The sequence below is a fragment of the Epargyreus clarus genome, unplaced genomic scaffold (genome assembly GCF_041222505.1).
Source record: "Epargyreus clarus isolate Ecla_fem2 unplaced genomic scaffold, WU_Ecla_fem_2.2 ptg000003l, whole genome shotgun sequence".
Taxonomy (NCBI): domain Eukaryota; kingdom Metazoa; phylum Arthropoda; class Insecta; order Lepidoptera; family Hesperiidae; genus Epargyreus; species Epargyreus clarus.
In genome coordinates, this window is record NW_027332211.1 from 16,056,823 (window position 1) to 16,072,498 (window position 15,676).

General features: G+C 35.4%; 1 protein-coding gene across 1 annotated transcript; it reads right to left on the reverse strand.

Moving 5' to 3' along the window:
• Window positions 1-512: 512 nt before the first annotated feature.
• Window positions 513-13,691, reverse strand: LOC140755490 (acyl-coenzyme A oxidase 1-like). Its single transcript, XM_073090781.1, has 13 exons — window positions 13,453-13,691; window positions 11,867-12,026; window positions 11,102-11,270; window positions 10,675-10,798; window positions 10,123-10,367; window positions 9,036-9,196; window positions 7,831-7,993; window positions 6,633-6,823; window positions 6,189-6,338; window positions 5,554-5,659; window positions 4,591-4,743; window positions 4,154-4,270; window positions 513-2,219 (listed from the first exon to the last, which is right to left on the reverse strand). Exons 1-13 carry the CDS (start codon window positions 13,568-13,570, stop codon window positions 2,076-2,078), a joined length of 2,001 nt encoding a protein of 666 aa, XP_072946882.1. The 5' UTR covers window positions 13,571-13,691; the 3' UTR covers window positions 513-2,075.
• Between the last annotated feature and the right edge of the window lie 1,985 nt (window positions 13,692-15,676).

The following is a 15,676-nucleotide window of genomic DNA, read 5'->3' on the forward strand; positions in this document are numbered from 1 at the left end:
AGAATTACTTATTAGGTATTTAAAGAAGGAAATACAAAACATTTTTTTCTTTTCTTTGCAGCATTTGGGCAACTTAAGTGCCGATTAGTAAAAATTGAAAAAACAAAATAAGATTATGGTCGATTTTTTACTACTGGGTGATTTATTTTTATTAATGTTTATTTCGTCAGCTATTTTCCATTTTATAGTGTGTCGTGTTTTTTTATTATTGTGTCGATACAGAATAGTGAATTAAATACCTCATTAATATTATATTTCTAGCTTTTGACACGCCAATTGTTAAATAAGCAACTCTACCATGCATTTTAACTGTAGAGCCGTAAGATCAACGCCTACAATTCTTTACGTTTCTCTTGAACCTGCTTACGATTTTTATTATGAGCACTTTCACTTTATCTATGACTGGCTGTAGTAATATTTTGGTTATATTAGCGCAGAGTATTTACTATACCGACAAAAGAGATTATTGTATCAAGAAATAAAATTATCAATTATTGTATCAAGAAATTAAATTCAAGTGTTTTATTCTATTTACTAAAAAAATACAAAATTAAAATTAACAAAACATTTCTCAAAACATAACTAACAATAACGAACATTTCTATTGCACAATTATAAAATTAGAAAAAGAAGAAATATAAAAAAATGTGCCTTTTGTACAGGGTACCTACCACTTAATACTAAGACTTAAAATACATATTTGTGTACATACATATAATATATATTTATAATACATTTTAATATACATTACATATATCTTTTATAATAATTCCCTTACCTAATTTTTGTTTCCCTGTCAACCATGTTATTTTTATATTATAGGAGGAGCAGACGAGCATGCAGTCCACCTGATGGTAAGTGGCTACTGCCGCCCTGGACATCTGTAATCAACCCCAGATAGGATTAGATATTCCTACCTGAGGTCAGCCACAGATGCGCTGCTACCCCTGAGGACTAAGCTGGAATGCCTCGGAAATGTCTGACTCCCTTACCACACCCTTCAAACCGGAACACAGCAGCGCCTAACACTGCTGTTATTAGGTAGAAATAGGTGTGGCGGTGGTGCCGCCGGAGTCGAACCACAGAGGGTTCTACCACCTTCATGTCCATGAGTATTTCGATTTTCTATCAGTCAATTTACTTGTACGATTTTACTATGCTACTTATATTTTACCCTAACACGGCTCGCTATAATAACATTTTATTAGTATTCATAAATCGTTATAAAGCAGGTAATAATTATAATATACTGTTAGAATAGTTACAATACTCAGTTTTTCTAGTAACAAAGAAATAATGCTAATAACCAAAATATGCATAGAAAGTACTTACTTAATTAACACAAAAATTAATTAACCCGCTTCTCGTTATAGACAATAATTAGTTAAAATTCCTAATTAGAAATTATACATATTTTTAAAATACCTTTCGAAGTGGTGGTGTATCAATTGACGTTCAAAAATATTTTAGTAAAGAATGCAGTTTGAATAAAATATTTTATTTTTAATTTTTATTTACGTTGATAGTTTCATAGCAGTACGAAACTATCAAAATGTATGTAGTTTCATAGCAGTATGAAACTACCAAAATGTGGAAATTTCTCATATTTTTATTGATTGAGAAAGTCACACATATAATAACGTTATGTAGAGCATTTTACTTTAGGTAATTGAACTAAATGGTAACGCATTCTTTTCTCTTCCATGTTCGAACTATTGCTACTAGATACAGCCAGCTCCAAAAGTAGATGAACATATTAAGGTTTCAAAAATACCTATACACCCTAACGTTCATAAGTACCTAGCGAAATACAACTAGCACCATAATTAGATAAACGTAGTAAAAATTCCAAAGTAGATGAACATGACACTATAGTCTCAAAATAACTGTACAATGACATATCATACCACTAAGGCATTAGCTATGTTGCATATACGTTGTTCAGCTACTTCTGTCGCATTTTATTTTTGCAATTTTGATCTGCTCATCTACTAATGAAGCTGACTGTACATAGTAGACTGTCTTCGACGACACCGAACAGCCCTTTACTTCCAGATCAATGTATCAATAGCCTACTATAATTTTCCTTGCATGAAGGGCTTAAGATATTTGTGGAAGGTATCGTTGACGGTTTCCGCGTTGAGCGGACTCTTCATGGCTTCTTCCATCAGCCTCTCGTACACCCGACCGTCGTAGGAACCTAGAGTTGACTGCAACATCTAAAACAATGCGTTTTCTAATTAAAAACCACTAATCATGAGAATATTCAGTGTCCGCCTTCATATGCAGAAACTACATTGCCCGCGGCACGTTTTAAGGGGACGCTGAAATTTCACACATGCAAGGCTTTTCCGAGGTATTCCAGCTTAGTCCTCAGAAGTAGCGGCGCATCTGCTATGCGCGAAGGTACTACGCAAACGCAATAATACAATTAAACTATTAAATTTATCTTCCCCACCAAGTTTCGCTGGAAAGACGAAGTGGTGAAGGACCTGTGCGACCTCCGCGTAAAAGATTGGCGGGAGACGGCGCAGGACAGACCGAAATGGAGGCTCTTATTGTCGGAGGCCAAGACTAATTTTGGGTCCGCGCGCTATCCGACTAACTAACTATTAAATTATCACAGCTTTGTAAAATGATAAAAATGGGTGTGTAATTTGATCTGAAAATTATGATAATCATTGAGAGCAGATAATTTGCGTCTAGGTAATTAGACTTGATTAAACCTTCATAGTTGAGAGTGCTTGAAATCGAAGCGACTTTAAATACTGTCAGTAGCAACAAAATAGTGTTAAATACCTACGCAAAAACATAAATGCTCACAATAAAATTCTTGAACTTCTTAATGATTACATAATGACGCATTTTGAAAATGATTATTTAATTACTTGAGTTAGGTATTTATTTTTATTTTAGTCATTCGACACGACAATGTGAAACGTTGTACGAAATACTTTTTTTAATAATTTGCGAACTGCTTTTAAGATGTTTTATGGGCCCAGCAATCGTGCATTTTTACCATGGGCGATCGGCGATAAAAAGCAGTGATAGCCTTGTGGTTAAGAAACTTAGCCTCTTGGTCGAGGGGTCCGAGGTTCAAATCCCAGGCTCCTCTGATTTTTCAAAGTTATGTGCGTATTAGAAAATAATTATCACTTGCTTAAACGGTAAAGGAAAACATTATAAGGAACGTGAAGTCTACCAATCCGCACCTGGCTAGCGCGATGGACTGTGGCCTAATCCTTCTCATTCTGAGAGGAGACCTGTGCCTATCAGTGGGACATTAATGGGTTGATGATGATGATAATGTTCGATGATTTAGTTGTTCTTCGGAAGTTAGATACAGCAAACGCTACATCCCGGACATACATATTTGTACGCCGGTAGCGACTAATTTTGGACACTCGATACGCAAATTAACACGTTAAACGTGATGCAGCACTAATATAGCTGAAAAGTGCATATTCGTCGCGAAAACGTGGAGCAACATCGATCAAGGTTGGCAGTCTGGAATCGCGAATGACTTGCGATATGACTGAGGTCCGCATAATCGAGTATTGTATTCATCATATTTGTTGTATGGTTCTGTGAGCTTTAGTCTCTTTAGCTACCTAATTATTCCTCCGCTATTGTTTCAACGTTTAGACCAAAAATATTAACTTGTAGAGTAGCAAGTCATAAACAAGTATTGTTATTAATAACATTGTTAAGTTAAGCACAGCTATAGTCAAGGGAGGGGTACCTCCCTGTTCTTTTTATAATATAGGAGTAGCAGATAAGCATTCAGTCCATCTGATGGTAAGTGGTTACTACCACCCATGGACATCTGTAACGAATCCCAGATAGGATTAGATATTCCTACCTGAGGTCGGCCACAGATGCGCCGCTACTCCTGAGGACTAAGCTGGAACGCCTCAGAAAAGTATGTTTCCCTTACCACACCCTTCAAATCAGAACTCAACAGCGCTTAACACTGCTGTTTTGAGGCTCTACCACTTCTTAAATTGATTTGTAAGAAATTGATAAAAATTATAACAAATTATTTATATGTCCTTCTATTTGTCTATGTGTACATGCTACAATTCCCTAGGATTTAAAGGATTTTGATAGAGGAAACAACGAGTAACAAAAAACTTACTAATAAAATACTTACTTCATCTCTAATATCAAACGCATCTACTAAACCAACTGCATTCGGACGGAGTTTCCTCAGAACGTCTTCATACATTGCTTGAAGATCACTCACGTCTTTTTGAGATATTGACGTATACTGAAAACCAATAAAAATTTCTGATTGATCATTCGAGTTTTAAGAATATATATAAAAAGTTAAAAAAAATCCTCACTACACAAACAACACACAAAAACAACAACAAAACACACAAAAACACACACACAACACAAAACACACAAACAAACAACAAACAATACAGGACAAAAAGCAGGTAAAATTTTGACTACGCACGTATTTTTATAGTCGTTATAAATGTTGTAATAACAAATTAAAAAATATAAAAAAAATTGGACTCATGGCTTTTTATATAAAATACATCAGGATAATTATTTATTAATCAAGAGTAGATGACTAACCAGAAGTAAATCACTTAGTTTCTCCAGTGCCCAGTAGAGGGAATACAAGTCCACAAGTTGGAATAGAACTGTCTTAAGCTCTGGCGATGTTGTCTTAGCTAGTTCTACAACCTCTTCATAGAACGTAGACAGGATAATTACTCGGCAATGAGCCTGAAACAATAAGATTTTTCTAAGATGTAGGTACAGTTAAAGAGAACATAGTGAAGAAATCTACGTGCCTGATAATTGAAAGTCATACAGTCAAGACTATACTTGTGTAGTGGTTTGTCATAAGAAAACCTGAAGTAGAAGCGGTAATTAATGAGTCTTACTTAACTTCTTCTAAAACAAAAGGACGTTGTCACATTAAAATTTCTATCATTGTTGTGACGACTTTCCGCTCCTCATCAAGGGATAGTGACACTGTTTTCTTAACAACTTGCATATATAAGCTCTGAACTGATTCTATCGGAACATAGACACTCCCCTTGCATGATCAACTCACCTGATAGTTCTCCCTTTGCTAAAATAATGATCATTGACCCATTTCTGTCTTATTGCTGACAGAACTTTTTTAGACGACTTTCAGACAGCAGAGATTTACTCAGGATGTTTTACTTTAACATTAAATCAAATGATTTCGTAACGCAATTTCAATCTCGACAAATCAGACTTATATTTGTGGAATGTAAACGAGGCCGAATTTCAAACCATTATCAGGAAAATCTATATAAATAGTGAAAGTAAAATGTTTGGCAAAGGGAGATCTCCCGCCGAGCTAGGTGGTCATGCCCGGGGAGCGACCATGCTCCGACAGTCTCAGTTCGGAACTTGCATATATGCCAGATATTTAGAAAACTTCGATAGCGTGATTCAGAATACTCGTGGCGCCATCTCTTGTCGATTAGCGGGAGGTCGAAACAAATGATTTAACACGTACTTGTAATAATTTAATTTAATGTAATCACGAATAATACTTACATCTGCAGCTGAAACTAATTGCACGGAAGTCTGATTCCAGGCGTCCTCGAGAGACATTCCTGACGCGGCCCTGCCCTTCATAGTTTCCACACATGTTTCAACTTTCCTGTTAATTAATATATAAAAATAACGAATGTTTATCAAGATATCTGCACTAAATGCGTTGCGATACAAAGTGAATTGTAGATATGTAAGTTACGTAGACAAAATGTTAAGAAATATAAATCGAATTCCTCATTAGTAGAATTAATGCTGTAAGATGCCGACACTTGCCAATGCCAAGTTGAGCAATAATATGGTAATACGAGTACATGTATTATAAGCTTTCTGTGAGGCAGCCACTACTCGGATTTTATTAGATAATACGTTTATATATATTAAATATTTAATTAATAAAAGGCAATTGTGGTGTTTTAAAATCTCTTAAAGTCGTCTTCGTCAACTCTTGCATGTTTCGTGATATGTAAGGTCACAATGGAAATTACATAGACTTATCGGAAAGTTTTGAATCATAACGACCCTAAACATTCGCGATCCTATGACGTATTAATGAACCCGATGTCGAAGACAAAATTAGTCAATTCTTCAGATATTCTTCTAAAGTGTATTAAACTCTTTAAAATAACAAAACATACCTCATAGCCACAACTTGGAACCCGCGAATAATGCCTTCGACGGAGTTCTGCCATTTGTCGTAGAACCCTTTGCTGCTGGCCTCCTTGAAGTACATCACTGTGGGAGTCAAATTCGCTGTGTCCATTTGCTGCCATGTCTTCACCAAGAATCTATTTCAAATGAAAATTATTGATTTATTGTAACAATAGTAAAGGAGTATGCAGGTAAGGAGATAAATGTAAAGTTTTCACTATCTATTAAGCACCCACAACATCTATAATTCACAAATAGGTATAACACAAAAAAAACATCTCTATATAATTAATTAAAAAAAAATCTTAATTCGAAAATGTCTTCAAGAATATCTCATCAAAACATTTCATCAAGAACATTGGATTAAAAATATCTCGTCCAAAACTCATCAATAGCAAATCATCAAGAAGATTTAATCAAGGACGTCATACCTGGCAGTCTGCAGCAACAACACGGTGTTCTCCCCTTCATACGTGCAAGCAGCGGTGACCAGCCCGTACGTGAGCGGCAGGTTGGAGGACAGCATGTAGCCGTGACCACCACACGCCAGCCGGCAGCGCTCCACGTACGCCGCTGTGTCCGCTGTACTAACCGCCTTCAGGCAACACGCTAGGGCGTGAAGCTGTGGGATGGTAGACATTATGATCCTCGTCAACCCATCACTGTCCCACTGATGAGCACGGGTCTCCTCTCAAAATGAGAAGGATAAAGCCACAGGCCACCGCGCTGGCTAAGGACGAATTGAAACACTTCACAGAAGTTTTTCGAAAAATCAGAGATGCGTGGGATGTGGGGTGCGTGCCTGGGTTTTGAACCTCGGATCCCTCGATTAAGAGGCTGAGCTACAACCGCTATGACTGCTACGAGACATTATAATAATGATCATCATTACGTCCCCTTTCCAATATCAAACAGTTGACCCCCTAGCCAGGCTGTCATTTATCAAGCATTAAAATCCCTTAGTTTTTCTACACTATCATCGGATGGGAAAATCCTGATATGTAATAAAATTTCCCATTTAGATTTTTATAATATGCATGATTATTATATATTTATGTTTATATGTTTTATTTATGTAAAGTAAGAAAAAATAACATGGTTTATAACGTAGAAAATATTCGTAATTACACGTACAATTATTATTGAATATTGTTATAAACTGCTATTCAAAACTCAAGACAAAAGTCCAGGTTAGATCTCAAAGATCAGGCACAGTCTCGTAATTGTGAATGTGATTTTTTGTGCTAATAATCTTGGTATTTCAATAATTTAACGACACGCCGACAATAACAAGACTGTACAGAAATTCTGCTTTGTACTAAACGCAATAAGTGTGCCAAATTAGCTACTCTTGTGTATAGGATAGGTACTTGAAATATTTTGTCAGACGGCCTAAAGCTTTTTATGTGTGAACTTGATTGGTTTGTTTGAGTGATGCAAAGATTCTAGGTTATAAAACCGTAGGATATAGACATTCTTAACTTATAAATACGTTATGTCATACCTATTTTCTCTGAAATAGAAATATTATAGGTGGACTTCCGAGAGTCGCGACCGATACAACTGACGCGCACCACAATCCTTCCGTCCGCAATCTCAGAAGTCTACCTTAAGATTTGGACATCTTGCCTCAGGCAATCTATTCAGGTTTCCAGCCACCAGCTCTTCACTGACAGCGTGGAAAGTGTCCCACAGCTTGTTTGCCGTTATCCTCAGAGCGTGGCACGCTGCGATGCCTATGAAGATCTTGTGTTGCTGTGTCACGAAGTCCAGTATCTGACATTCTGGTTCTCTATAATGAAAATAGTTAATAGTATCAGGCGTTACTTTGCGCAAATCCATGCTATAAAGTAAGAATAAAAACTACTTCGCAACAATCAGCTATTCATAATTGTATGATAGTGAAACCAAACATTATACCCACGTTCCCACAAACGTTTCGTGTCCTTGTACATATATTTTATTTTATAATAAATAATTATAAAATAGACCAATATTTTACTTTACCACCACCAACGTGTTCCGCTCCAAAGCTTATTACACGTGTTTCGTTCGGAAGCGTCATAATTAGTTAAATTTGCTCCACGCCGGTCAATCATAGACGTCTGTAATTAACCCCAGATAGGATTAGATAAGATAGGAATCTTAGGTCGACCACAGATGCGCCGCTACCCCTGAGGACTAAGCTGAAAACCTCGGAAAAGTATGTCTCCCTTACCACACCCTTCAAACCAGAACACAGCAGCGCTTAACACTGCGGTTATTAGGCAGAAATAGGTGTGGCGGTGGTGCCACCAGAGTCGAAACACAAAGAGTTCTACCACCTTCTAGAATACTCTAGAACTCTAGACACCCTACTTAGGCGGCAGGTACCACTTAACATCAGGTGTACTCATGTAGTAGATGATCTCCAGTCCTATGAACATAAAAAATGTGAGCCGTCACGGGACGCCTGGCAGATGTGAAACATCGACATTATTTTGTAAAAGTAATATGCAGAAAAGAACATATTGTAATAGGAACTAGATATGTCATAATGATAAAATAAAATATTACGATTTTTTTCCAGATAACGATGACTATTCATTGAATAAACATTTATTTTCATTAAATACAAAAATTTACGAATTTATTTCAAATCGTGACTACTTAATTCGCACAGTCGATTGCGCATGGCGACGCGTCGCCACATTGTACACACTACTGCATATAGACTGTATATATATACCATCGTATAGCGTATGCGTCGTCTACCACGGCATGCGTCGCCACGCCAGAAATCGGTTTTACGTGCGGCTATAGATGTTTCACATCAAAATTCTCACACATCTTACCCAGCTTTCATCTGACACTGTCGTCTCACAGCCGAGAATCTTGTCGCGATGGTAACAGCCTTGGAGAGGTAGTTGACCATGTCGAACACTATGACCACCCTCACAAACACCATGGCGCCATAGTTCAGCTTACTGTGCCGGGATTTCACGTAAGTTCCATCCTGGTGAAAGACTCAAAATTACCAAGTATCAATAAATACTAGAAAAAAAGCAGTGTTAGCCTAATGGTTAGAAACTCCGCCTTACGAACAAGGGGTCCGAGGTTCAAATCCTAGGCACCTCAGTTTTACTCAATACTCAATACTTTATTGCAATCATGGTTAGTTTTACAATTGTTCTAATTTATGCGCATATTAGAAATTAATTCTCACATGCTTAAAACGGTGAAGGAAAACATCGAAATCTGCGTACCTAAGAGATTTTTTTAAAACAAAAAATCTCATAGGTATGTGAAGTCTAGTGGAATGGAGTACCTAAAGTAAAAACTCGATATTACCCAAGCGGTACGAAATAATGCAAAAAAGTCATGTATATAAATTGAGGAAACAAAAGGAAATGGATTACCATAATAATTCTAAAGTCATTTAAGAATGAATAAAAACAAACGAACTGTGATTTTTTGTGAACTTTTTGTGCTAGCTCTACAAAAAAATGTATTGTGGTTATTTTACTAAAACAATTGTACAAAAAAAAACCGTACTTGTTAGACGTTTATTTAATATATAACTTGTTGTAATGAAATTCTATTTATTGGCTCACTTTGTGTGTATGGGACAAAAGAAATAAAGACAAACAAAAATCGCCATTTAAAATTTTATTTTATAATGTGCATTATTTATTTATCAGTTATTTTTATAACTCTTAATTTAATTAATCATGACATGCTTATTGTATATTTATGGTGTTTTTTTTTCTTTACTTTATAATAAAATTTGCTGGATGTCGTTGTTCATGACGTTGTTTAATTTACTTAATATAGAACCAAATAAATAATTATACACATGGCCAGCATGGACTTGGCTATATCGCCAATTATATAATTGACGTATATAATTAAATATAAATATCGATTGTAATCTACACGTACCTCCAAAACTTGAGCATGCTTCATTAGCATATGTGTTCTAGGTATCCTGACGTTATCAAACCCTAGGAAACCGTTGTTAACCGCGTTCAAGCCCAACTTGGCTCCGATCTCTCCCACTTTAATTCCTGGGAGAGGGATATGGGTTTCCTCATCCCTAACTTGTACTATGAAGGAATGGATGCCGTGGCAATGACCTTTGGTGTAGAGCTGGGCCACGACGATACAGTAGTTGGCTGTTTGGCCCACTAAAATGTAAAAACCATGCACCTTTTCGATATTTAGTAAGGAACTATTTACTTAAGCTCTGCTCTATCATTGTTTGAAAGATGGTGGTACACGTCATAGGTACTTAGTCCTCAGTCGACTATGATGGCACAACCATGGATAGTAGTAAACACAACAACAACAGATATTCCACACCATTTTATAGTTTAAAAATTAAGTTATACAAGTATAGTCCTAAGGAAAATTGAATATCTTATTAGATCGAAAACAAGTCAGTCCAGCATGACTTTTGACGCATTTGTGAAAGATTTAGATGAGTATACTCACTTCCCCCAGGCCACCATTTGTAGGAAGTGAGAGTAGGACTGTGCAGTACAAACTCCTGTGTCGAAGGGTCGTATGTCGCAGTCGTCTCTAAGCCTCGGATAAATGTTCCGTGACCTAACTCCGTCTGCAAAACAAATGTGTTCAACCTTTGGAACCAAGACTAAGTTAAGTTAGTTGTGACGCGCCAAAACAGTTCATTAAAAAACTATTGTGATTGTGTAAAAGCTACTATGATTTATTCATATTTTGTGTAGGTACCCAGTAGTAACAGACAAATGTATCGAAACCACATATGTCTAGATACATCAAGCCACTTCTTAATAAATTTCAAAGCCCATAACTAACCAAAACTAACTAATTACATCAAGATTACGAGTTGCCACAAAGATGATCACATAACTCTCCTGACGTAATTTGGTGATGTTACCTGCGCATAGCTACCAATAATGTTGAAGTTCCATGCTCTTGGCAACCACTTGGCGTGCTGCTCCTCGTTGCCCTGGTTCAGAATAGCTGGCATGAACATAATATAGTGCAAGCCCAGCGGAGACCCGTCTCGTGTTGTCGACGATCCGAGGAGACCACCGACCACATCTCTGTAACGTTTAATTAGTATTGTTTATTTTTTATAAAAGTTCAGTACCAAACTAGGATACAATGCAACTGATGACAAATAAACACTGTCGCCTATAAGGTAATATGAAGGTAAAATCCTTTGTGGTTCGACTCCGACGACACCACCGCCACGCGTATTTCTGCCTCATAACAGCAGTGTTAAGCGCTGTTGTATTTTGGTTTTATGGGTGTGGTAAGGCATACTTTTCCAAAGTATTCTAGCTGAGTAATCAGGAGTAGCGAAGCATTTGTGGCCAACCTCAGATATACAGCTAATCTTATCAGGGGTTGATTACAGATGTCCCAGAAGAAAAAATCGATAAAATTTATTATTTCCCATGGACGCAAGTTGTCAAGCTTCGTGTAAGTAGGTAATTCTACATTCAATTTAATTTATTTAATTCTGATTTTCATGTATATTGGGTATTACAATTTACTTACAGATTCAATTACTCATTCTTACAGGTATGAGGTATTTATAAATTAAAATAATATAAGTTAAGTCCATTGCCTAAGCCTAAAGTTTTGCGACTGAAAAAAAAGCGACGATACCTATAATTATTGCGTAAGAAGTTACCTGTAATTATCAATAGTTGTTTTGCCTTCCTCCTGCATCCGACGCACTAATCCAAACAGAATTACTGATTCGCGGATCGCATTTTCATATTTCTCTTTGTGACTTAGGTATTCATCTGGGACCTTCTTGAGGACATCTTGCTTACTAAGCATTACATTTTCTGAAAAAAAAAACATCTAAGTTGCGCATTTCCTTGCGGTGATCTTACAACGATTATAACAAAGTTAGGTAAATAACTCAAGAGGAATTTGCCCATTAAATAATCTAAGAGCATCGCGCATAGGAAATATAAGAAGGATAGTTTCTTAAGTCTCGTTATACGCAGTTTTGCCATCCTCAGGCATTTTGGTGGCAAAGTCTCACATGACCTGATACTTCGCTCGCCGCCGAAAGACTCTGTTATTCGTGGCTGAAGTCCACACGTAACAAAATAATATTTGATTAAAAATTGTATTCGTGTTGCTTTCAGTGCATGAATGAAAAGTAGAGTTCAAACTAGTCCAACGTAGAGTCTCCGAACTAAAGACGCTACACTTGCTGTACTCATATTTCTTATATTTTTGTTACAAATTGGGTTATCATTTTAATCTTATTTTATCATATTTTTATTTTATTTTCAAATATTTCATAAATTTTAATCTTATGTATTAATTTATCAATTAAGTACCCAAAACTCCTCAGATTGTGTTAATGTTATTGTTTTTGTATTTTATTTGAAGGCTACTAGGAATATAATATTTTATATTTATAGTATAAAGTATAATATTTAAGTAGTATTTATTCCGTATCTTAATAATATGAAAAAAAAACAGTTACCCTTAGAACGTAGCATTGACTCTATCAATACGGTAAAATTACGAATTTTAAATAACAGATATTATTTATTGTAAAATGATTTACAGTGATTCTCATATTTTTTAAATAAAACAAATGCGTACCTATATAAATCTTACGAAAATGTTAGTAAAATATGAATTGTGTGACTATTGCGTTGTATACAAATTACAATTACGTATAAAGGGCCGTTATTGCCGTGAACATTCATAATAATTACAATAATAATGTTATCTCTGTTCTCTGCATCCTTTTATAAGGTCATCATTCAAACACGTATTGTATTTTTTAATATTTATTAGGTAATTTTAAGACAAACACCGGTGACGAGGTCATTCAAACGTTAGGAGGCAGTATAATTTATGTTAAGTATTACATGATTAATTATCTATTTATCAATGTCACGAACCTCAGCAACATTTAATGATTAAAGAATTATAAAGAAACCCAAAACATCATTTTTAATTTTTCCTTAAATTTTAGAATTCAATAGCCCAAAAGTTTTTAAGTATAATAGTGTTAACACCAAATGTTATCATATTAGTTAGCACTATAATAAATAATAAAAAGTGTTAAGTTACTGTTCAAATAAATAAATGAAAAATAATTTTGCATTTACATTAATTCCATTCATTTCTGACCCTAAACCTGAACTGAATTTATAAATACACGTCAATGCGCTAAATAATAACATTCATTCATGCATTAACTCATTTGAAAACCCATTAATGAGTTTTGCTCCATTAAATTACCTCTTTCTTTACGATCCAAGGTCTTCTGCAGGTCACCATCTACCAAGGTGGTGAGCTCTTGTATATTGAATGTACATCTGTCCCTTTCTTTCCGCAGATCTTCGTTGACTTTCACCATTATGAACTTCACACACGAGAACCTGTTTCTGATGAGATACGCTACGAGACTGACCAGCCTTTCTTAAAACGACACAAACCCAATAAACCGCGATCGTGACGCAATCACGCTCAAATACTCTTAGTAGACGATTCACGATAGACGGTGATATCGTCACATTTATATGAATGGGGTTGAGTAAGCTCCTGCGTATACCCCGTTAACAGTATTTCAGGTGTTGATACTTCAATTAATTTCTAAAATTATGTTTAAGTTGACATGTAAGAATTGTGGCAAATTTATTGCAAGTTACAAAGATTAAAACGTGTCTAAAAGTCGGTGTACCTACTTGCTTTGGCAGTACTAAATATTATGTACCTGCATTAAAATTCGAAGTATACAAAGAATATTAGCATTGCCGATGTTTAATAATGAGTAATGACATTCTAAAATCGTGAAGGTCGACCATGGATTAGTAAAGATACTTCGCCGCCCTGAAATTGAATGAAGCCACAAATGGCTTATTTTAGTAAGTTCTTTTTTTGAATCCTTGACAAATAAAAACATTTTTAGAGAAAATTTACGAATAAATAACTAATTTACGTAATAATTACGTAATTTACATAATAAATAAATAATTATTTCAAAAATTTAGGGACATTTTAGCACGGAGACGTGGCAAAACTTTTTTACACAACTATTTCAATTCTCAAAACTGGGTACATTTTCTTGTTAGGCGTGAGTAATCTTTACTAATCTATGAGGTCGACAAAAAATATAATCAATTTTCATTCACCCGTAGATATTTTATTGTATTATCGTAAAGAAAAGGGTGTGAACTTAATCAAATTAAATTATTTCTAAACTCTGTCAAACGACAATAATATATATGTAAGTACTTATTACTAGCTATGAGCTCTAGTCGTCACATATTCATAAATATCACACTACAACTAACAATAGGTAATTAGGTAGGTACAGGATTGCAATAATTGTATGCCTGTGAAATCCTGAGCAGTTTGCAAATTTCTATTGTCACTTTAGGCATCAGGCAAAATTATCGAAACAAAATTGACTTAAAACATTGTTTACCACTGAACTTTGATCACTTGATCAAAAGTTCACTGACCTAAAACTGTAGTACCTATACTCGTAATAAACTACAGAGATAAAAAAGAATAATCTCCCAATTGGCAATAAGTATTTTTGTCGTGTTAAACATGATTGAGTATCTGCCAATTGCAATCTGCGATACGTTCTCCTCTTCGTTCTTCTGGAAACATTCTGACACAGTCTTTGGTATACGAGTAATTAAGGTTTTGTGGTAAAAATTGATACAGAGTATACAACCTAATAACAAGTTAAATTAAATTAAAGCTTGTAAAAAGGAAAACACTAAATGATATTATGAGTAATTACGCTGCCGGATCGGAGACTATAAACAGTCATAGGGTTAAGGGTCATATTTTACATATTGAAGTGTATGATAATAAGATTAAATACAAAACAATGTGAAACAGTTCAATACACTTAACAACAGCGATGCTTAATCTTTATTTCATTGTAGCTAGAGTTAACGCTAGAGTAATTTAGTTACTGTAGAATGTAAATGCAAAGTAAGATGTCTCATCTCCATTAACTTCAATAATTAGTTTATCGATAATTTAGTAAACATCATTGTACTATTCTATACGTATAATATGAATATAGGCTTCGCGTATCTGTACATCGAATAAATTTGCAAAAAAATAATAAGAATTATAGGGTAAAAAACGTAACCATAGCATTTTTTTAGTGTTTGTCTGTGTTTGAAATCGCATTAAACTAAAACTATTAAATTGAATTAAATGGATTTACAATATATTCATAGTCCGCAATCCGCATCCGCATCCTTTTTTTCGTGGGGAAATCCTCCATGGGTTCGTCTCGGCCGCAGGGGCAGCGGAGAGGATATGCCGGACTCCTAGCGGCTAAAACCCCACGGTATTCCTCTGATGCCCTTTGTCAGGGCCACTGGTACGCTTTTTACAATGTAGTCAATAGTAATTTTTCTACCATTACACGACGAATAATATGCCGAGCAGAGAATTTCAGTTCACCGATGCACCGTGAACTTGATAGATGCCG